Genomic DNA, 8,160 nt, shown 5'->3' with positions numbered 1-8,160 from the left:
AAAACATAGAAACATACAAAGCAAACTATGGTCAGGGTGTGACAGTGGGACATATCTGAAGTACTATGTGTGTGAGCTCAATGAATAACACTGTGTGTGTGTGTGTGTGTGTGTGTGTGTGTGTGTGTGTGTGTGTGGGTGTGTGGGTGGGTGGGTGGGGGGGGTGGGGGGGGGGGGGGGGGTGCATGTTCTATACATTATTCAGGACAACATTACTTTGTTTAGCCTACACCGTGACTATGACTGCATAATAAACTAAACTAAATATACTATGTATTTTCTAATCAAATGTGTTAACAGGGCAACACTAAAGAAGACAAAGGCCATCAATTCAATGCAAATATTACTGTATTAAAGGAAATTGTTGTATTAAGCTTGCTTTGAACACTGTTTGAATGGCTTGGATAGGCCTATGGAGATGGTGGAAAACATCCTGATTAGAAGGGGACGTTTGCGAGGCTTCTCCTGTTGAGAGGTGGAGGGAAGACCCTCTGGGAGTCCAAATGTGGCAGGATGTGCCACTATGTTGGGCGACAGAAGAGAGAGAGAGTTGACATGCACTTTCATTTAGAAATGATGGTATATTGTATTCTTAGTTTCAACTCATTATTACTTTCACAAATAAATGAGAACCAGAATCTTGAGATTTGGAAACTATAAATAATTTTACATAAGAGATTACTATCGATAATATATAATGTACTGTATATAGGGTTTAATATTTTTGCAATAGCAGCTTTGTACACCAATATCTCAAACAGTAAATGTCCTGCTGTATGGACTTACACATGATATCTTCAGCAGTAGTCTGGTCTTTGGATTCAGAATGGCGGGAATTCTTATTGGAATCCTTCTTGTTTCCCATCATGAATGGCTAAAACAAAAACATGTCAAAACAACTGTCACAGCAGAACAATCTCACGGTAATAACGATCACATCTTACACACCAGCACAACAAGATTTATAAATGGTTTTGGAATTAATGGATGGTTTTACATTTTCTCTAAATAACATTGTTTACTCACATTGACACAATTGTTAACTTAAATAAGTGTGATGTACCTTTAAGTTGAATTTCAGTCTGGCAAGCCTTTGTAGGAAAGACAGCTTCCCTCTGGTAGCCTTCACATCTTCAGCCATGAGAAGAGCTTCTGGCCTGGTGGCTTCGAAAGATGTTCTCGAGGCTGCTCTTGATGCCTCGTTACAACTGTGGAGAAGCTCCTTGCTCAATGACTTCACAAGAATCCTATTGAAAGTGGAGTCCTGAGTCGACACGGCCAGTTGGAGTATTTTCTCTGAGCCAAACTCCTTCAACAGATGTTTGTAGACGGTGCTGTGTACTTTGTGACTCTTCAGGTTCTTGGGATAAGCTTGGGTCTCAGAGCAGCCTGACCATGCACAGAAGGCAGCTATAACTTTTGGAATCAGGTCTTGTGACGTGCGTGTGACGTCAGTTGGGTACAGATCAGTTTGGGTTTGGATTTTTGACAGAAGTCTCACCACTAACATGCTGATGAGGCCGGTGAAGTCATCATCACCGACTAAGTTGTCAGTGGATGGGGTTGAAAGCGAGGCAACATCCGGGCTGGTTGAATTCTGATCACAAACAATGCTCTGAGGTACACCGAAACAACTGATGGTATCCCTTTCCTCAGCATCTATGTTGTCCTCAAAACCTCGTGCAGCATTGGAGGTCCCACTTGTTGTCATGCTGATGGCGGAGAAAGATGGCAGAAGGTAGGACTTACCACTCAGTAGACTGCCTATATCAGTTACAGTTCCGGTTGGAGATGACCCTCTGCTTTGTGCATCAGAAACCACAGAGTCCATGACCTGGCTTACCATTACTTTGGTAAACAGGCTGACTGTGTCACTAAATGCTGATGTAGAAAAAGAACATGAAATCCTATCTTCAGATACGCTAGCCGGCACACTAACTCCCTGAGCCAAACTCATTGAAGCTGTAGAGGGCACAAGGCTAGGAAGCAAGAGGCGCTTCACAGACTCCTCTGCAAAAAGCTGAACCAGCTTGTAAGCTGTGGGCTTCCCCACCGTCTTGTCATTCCTCTTCAGCTCAGTAAGGACTGTATCGGATGCACTCTTTCCAGCCGCCACTGTCAGAACCAGAGGGGTCAAGTTGCTCTCAGAAATTATGCGGTTGACTTGGTGAGTAAGATCACGTGAGAGAGCACCAATCCTACCCTGAGATATGAGCTCCTCCAGTCTTGCTATTGCAGCTGTTAGATCAGGGTGGAATGCAACCTCCCCTTCTTCCTCTGGATGTACCTCCTTTATGATGGTATCCACTATTGCAGACATGCTTTCCCTGGCATCACACACCAATGTTTTTGGCTTAGTAGATTTGCCCATGTCGATGACTGAGCATCTCACAATGGGCTGAGTAATACTCTCTGGTAAATCAGAAGAGATGGGAGTGCCAGGGAGTGAAAATTCCCACTCTGACTTCTTTGATCTGGCAGATGAGGATGACAACGAGGAGGAAGAACGCTGTGGCGCTTGATAGATCAGTTCCTCACCACATTCACTGCTTACCCTTTCAACATCCTTCAGCATCATTCCAACCACATTCTCTATTTGTGAAAGCGCAGTCACCATTTGGTCAGATTTTGACAGCTCTTTCTGAATTGAAACCAGAATATGGCTGAGGGTCTTTTTGGCTTGAGCCGTTGTTGCTTTGACTTGATTTTGCCATGTAAAATAATTCCTCATCTTTGTCTTCACATTGTGGTAAATAGTCTTTGCAGTTGTCCAGATCTTCTTCTCAGATACTTCCAAACCAGACTGTGAGCCTTTGGGTGTGGCCTCAGTGTACTCTGAGGTTTTCTCATCACTCTGTTGAAGCATAGAGTCTGCCTGCCATAGAGTAGTAGAAGACTCTGTGGGTGGGAAAAGGCTCTTCATGTCATTTGTAATTGATCCAACGATTTCAAAAGCAGTTATATCTGTATGCCTTAAGGAAATTGTTGATTTTGCTGGCAACATCTGAGAATCTGTCTGGCTGGAACTGACTTTGCTGGGAAAGCTACTGACTGATTTGATCAGTATTTTTCGCACTTCGTTGGTAGCGTTCATCTGGAACTCCTCACTGGAGAGTTTCTCAATGACTGAGGCTGGAGTATCTCTTAATCCTTCCAACCATGAAGAACCAGACACAGGCATGTCTTCTAGATAAGACATGACACTGTCCAAAAAGCCACAGACTTCAAGGGAGTTGTAAGAGGAACCCTCTGCAACAGATGATGTGCATTCCAAATCTGCCACCTCTGACCTATACATGGTCACAATCTGGGACAAGACCTCTTTGGTGCAGGGCACCATGTTGGAATCACAGAGAGACAGTAATGGTTGAGAGTTCTCACTTTGGCATTTACGGAGAGAACCAAGTCCTGTTGAGTTGACCACTTGCAGTATTGCCTCACTCTTACTGGTTTCAGGTTGCTCTGGTGTTTTCTCTCCTACAGAGTCAGTTGAATCACATCCATCAGATAAAGAAGATGAACTACGTTCTGATATAGGGGATTCACTCCTACATGGGGAAGGCAAGCTCAGGATTGAAACAGGCAGATCACTGGAGTCAGTATGCTCCAGAAGCACAGCACTGGAGTCAGCTTTTTCCATAAGTTCTTCCCCTTGGACTGGAGCTCCACCCATTCTGAGGAACAATGTCTCCAGCTTTGCCTGAAGTCTCTCGCAGAGTCTACGAGCTGCATGGAAGGGTTTCCGCTTTGTCGTACAGTGTCCCACTTGGGTATCTCTCTGGGTGCTTGTTGGCTGATCTAATTCAGCATACTGCACAATGTCCTTGACATCTTCAACAAAGTTATCAATTATTTTTGATGCCTCAGATTCTACTTTGGTCTGTATGAGCTCAGTGGCCGCAGAATCAAGGATCCTGTCAGATGGGCTAGATGCATTCATCAAGCTTGGAGTGGTACTAAACGAATGAGAAGGTTGAACCATACCAGAGATATCGCTCATTAACCTTCTCACAAGAATTTCACTCACAGCCTTTGAGGCTTTGGTCTTGAACTTCACACTAAACAGAGTGCCAAGATTTTGCATCATTGCTTTGCAAGATTATATTATGTTCAGCTCCTCTGGAACAGGAGAGTCTTCAACATCCAGGTGCTCCACTACAAGGTCACTGCCAGATGCCAACATTTTAACTTTCACAGCCACTTCTCGAAAAACCTTAGCCAATTCCGGATCTTCTTTTTCCAATTCACCCACCATCTCTGCGATAACAGTCATCACTTCTTCTGTTGCAGGTGGAATGCATGACTCTAATACAGAGGTAGAGCTCTGGTCCTCTGGGGTGGTGTGATCATCAAAACATTTCTGGACCATGTTGACCATTTGTTCAGCGGCCTGGGTACCAGAAGAAATAGGGGAGGACCGCCCTGAAATGGCTCTGCTGATGGTCGCAGAGAGGGCAGAGTTAAGCTGTTCGACCACCACCTTGATAAGACCAACAGTCAGCTCAGGTGGGCAAGAGGACAGGATATTATGATCAGACAGTTGCTCCTGGACACTTTTGATGATTCTGTCCTCTGTCATTCCCAGGAGGACTTTCACTGAGGTCTGGGAACTTTAAAACAAACAAGCAAAGCATGATAATTCCTGTCTTAACTTGGCAAATCGGTCAAGCGTTGTAATTTTAGTATTCTAAATATCTACATGTCCTTTTGATCGCTTTACATGCTCATTCATTTGAATATGCTCAAAGGCTGATACATTACATTTTGTACTACATCAGATAGAGTAAATTGCATTGGCTAACACTGGGATAGATGATCTCGGTGAAATCCATACATGAAAACCTTGAGGGGAACATACCTCTTAGAAGAGGGTGTTAGGGACCTGAGATGTTGAGCCCCTGTGCCGCCCTTATACATTTTCTTCGCCAGATATCTAACTTCCTGGATGAGCTCCAGTCTTTCCTGATCAAAGGCAGCAAAGGCTCTTGCACTGCCACCCCTCTTGGGTGAGTCAGTGTCGTCGTCAGCAAAGTCCTTTACCCCAAGTACGCGGGCCAGGGCTGGCAGCAGGATCTGCAGGGTGGTCTGTGCGATGAAGGTTACAATTGTCTTGCACAATTTGGCAAGCTGTTCCTTCGTCATCTGTTTTGAACAAACAGAACAAAAACAGTCTTTTCAATGGAACTGTGATGTAAAGTATTCTAGATCGAACAGAATGCATTTGATCAACATTGTTATTCTTGTCTGTGACTGAATTCAAAGTTTGATGAAGTCTGACAGAGAACATGAATAACAGAATATGACTTGATGGCTAATCTCTGAATTCAACAGATCATTGACACATCAAAGGTCAAAGGCAGGTAGGGAAACTTACAGGGTTTTTTAGTCCTTTGTAGATCACTTGCCACTGCCTAGACAATTTAAAATAAGTGTTTTAGTTAGTGTTTAGTTCCCACTGCACAATATTTCATAAATGTTGAACATTACAGAAAAACTTTTAACATACTCATCAGTAAGATTGCGCAGGAATGAGATGAGGATTGGGTAGGAGTATTCCATCTCATCCTTGTTGCCTGGGCCGAATGCAGCCTGAACAGCTTTCTTCTCCAGGAGCTCAATTACAGATCCTCTATCCAGGTGTTTATTCCTGGAGACTAAAGATGTGATTGCCGTAGAGGAAGTAGAAGCAAAATTAAAGAGAAATCAGACATTTTATCTCTTAATACTCTGATTTCATTGTTTTAGGGTTTTAGAATAGGCCTATTTTAATAAAGCTATCTATGTGACCTTTCTTACTGATTACAGTAGACTACAGTTTCATTGAAAATGGATAGCACAACCTGCACATCACAGACAGAATAGAGAAACAATGTAGTACTACAGAGGTAAATCTCTGACCTGCATCGTTGTCAGTGCCCAGCTTCCTTGACTTCTTGCCACTCCTCTTACTTTTTGCCTAGGATAGAACAGAACAGATTCCAGAGCTCAAATGATGGCAGACATGTAACACCAGGGCCCGTATACATAAAGTTCATCAGATAAGGTGTGGGCTCAACCTTGCCCAAATAATTGTATTCATTATGATCTCAAATGCAAAACTGATCCTAGATAAGCACTCCTACTCTGAGACAATTTATGAATAGGCTATGGGCCAGGTCAAAGCAGTTCTTAAAACACGTTTTGAAAACAGCTACTACGTATGTTGTTATCTGAGATATATAGATATCTATGGTATGACTGCTATCAGGTACAGAGTGTAACCCAGTAGGCCTATTATGTGCTCTGTCACTCCTGCCATCTTACCTTCCTTCCCTTCTTGGCCTCCTCTTTGGGTGTGGCCACCGGTTCTTCCTCAACAACTTCCTTTCCTTCCCTCTGAGGATCACCATCCTCCCTCTGTGCTACCTGAAGGACAGACATTCCAATAAGTAATAATATGTCAATGTCATAGTAGATCTGTGCAGAGGACATCATAAATAGAGCTACAGCCATATCAGAGCTAAGCTGGTGACTTTATAAAGAATGGTACATTTGCTTTACAATATGTTATAGCTTTTTACAAGAAATATCCGCTTATATTGCTTTACCCTTTTTTACTTTCCCCCCAATATTGTATGAAGTAATTTAGCTTACCCTTTCTTCATCCATTCAAGCTATTTTATATCTCAAAAAGCATGTCCTTGTCTGTGTTGGTTACATTCAAGTTGAGTTCAGGTCGAGAGTGAGGACAATATTGCAAGCAGGGACTGTAATTTAGGGCTACATGCTACGTCATGGAACGTTAGACCTTTATGACATCACAAATAGTATTTTTAGGAAGAGCGCGGGAAAGGTTACTTGCCCACTCAGTAGGACTAGCTAATATTGACAGAAATTTCCCCGTCAAACGTTTTCGATTGCCTACCCCTACGCTTTCCATCGAACATGGTCCAGCCTTTGCAATATTGTCTCTCTTGTGGATTTACTTACGTATGACATGTAGGCTTACTGTGTCGGATCAAGTTGATTGATCTGTCCTAGTCAGCCTTAGGTTGAACCCAAAATCTTCTGGGAAATATTTGTTAATAATATTCATTTCAATATCGTTTTATTCTTTGATTTAGTCCCAATCCAATCCTATTGTTGGCTGCCAACCCCCACCAAATATGTCATTGTAGGACATACTGTAGCGGGAGAAAGTGAGAGCTGCAACGCGGACGCGTTCGGTGGCTCCTTCAGTGCAGAAGCAAGCGCGTATGCCAGTGCCACTAAAGCCCGGGCTTGTGAGGCAGTAGTCTACAACGCTGACAGGCAACACCTTGTCATTTTATTAACTCACTAGAATTACCTTGTCTTCTTCATTCATTTCGATTGCACTTCCTTTCGTGGTGAAATTAGTTTTGATTACTATTAACTTTAATCTACAGAGTTTAAGTGTTTATGTTGCCCACGTCATCATGGGATGCTGTGAGCAAACAATTTATGCCCAGCCTTCCTAGATAGGCCTGGGCTGCATAACACTATGAATCTGGGAAAACATAACACTTAAAAAAAAAAGTTTTACAGTGCAAAAATAGCGTAGGCCTACTTGTGTACTATTCAAATCCACACCTCTTCACACAGACGTACCCAGATTCTGTTGTTTTAGCTTTAACCTCTGTTAAATTCACTTCCCTGGTTAATCTGTCATCATGTTTCGTGTTCTCCATGGTTAATCTGTCTCTATGTTTAGTGCACTTTAATATAGCCTGTTTACATATTTGAATGTTTGATTATATTGCTTTTTATCCTGCAGATTTTGTTGTGGATTTAAATTGACTTTGGGTGTCTTGAAAATCACTTAAAATAGCACTGTTGTTCTAATCGTCAGATCGCAGGTATTCTGATTTTCACTGTCCATGGTGCTGAATCTGGCTGGGTAGATTAGTTTGAATGCCGAAAACTTGTTTGCCTACATTTAAAGGCCCTGTGAAGTCAAAATAATGTTATTTCATATTGTACAACAGCTGATGAAACTAACACTGTAAATGTGTTTTATGGGTTGCTTCCTGATAGTTCTGGTTGAAAATACGGAGCATGTTCCTCTGCCCAGGCCTTGCTGACACTTGCCAGATCTTACACTGCCTGGATAGGTATTTTGTGTGTCAGCTAACCACATCATATGTTATAGCAATCTGTCAG

At 42.6% G+C, this 8,160-nt stretch overlaps 1 protein-coding gene across 1 annotated transcript; it reads right to left on the bottom strand.

The window, feature by feature from the left end:
- Window positions 1-330: 330 nt before the first annotated feature.
- On the bottom strand, window positions 331-6,298 carry LOC118964661 (uncharacterized). The gene is made up of 9 exons (XM_090223466.1): window positions 6,290-6,298; window positions 5,899-5,956; window positions 5,507-5,654; window positions 5,375-5,411; window positions 4,859-5,142; window positions 4,117-4,610; window positions 1,064-3,171; window positions 787-874; window positions 331-521 (listed from the first exon to the last, which is right to left on the bottom strand). The coding sequence occupies exons 1-9, from the start codon at window positions 6,296-6,298 to the stop codon at window positions 370-372; spliced, it is 3,378 nt and encodes a 1,125-aa protein (XP_090079592.1). The 3' UTR covers window positions 331-369.
- Between the last annotated feature and the right edge of the window lie 1,862 nt (window positions 6,299-8,160).

The sequence above is a fragment of the Oncorhynchus mykiss genome, chromosome 27, assembly GCF_057628025.1.
Source record: "Oncorhynchus mykiss isolate SJ-2025 chromosome 27, ASM5762802v1, whole genome shotgun sequence".
In the NCBI taxonomy this organism is placed as follows: domain Eukaryota; kingdom Metazoa; phylum Chordata; class Actinopteri; order Salmoniformes; family Salmonidae; genus Oncorhynchus; species Oncorhynchus mykiss.
This window is presented reverse-complemented; position numbering and strand designations above follow the sequence as displayed.

Excerpts from the sequence above, each read along its gene's own strand:
- LOC118964661 (XM_090223466.1), bottom strand. Across the intron at positions 5,655-5,898 it reads GGGCACTGACAACGATGCAG|TCTCCAGGAATAAACACCTG; the intron begins GTCAGAGATTTA and ends TCACATCTTTAG. Across the intron at positions 5,412-5,506 it reads CTGCGCAATCTTACTGATGA|GCAGTGGCAAGTGATCTACA; the intron begins GTATGTTAAAAG and ends TAAATTGTCTAG.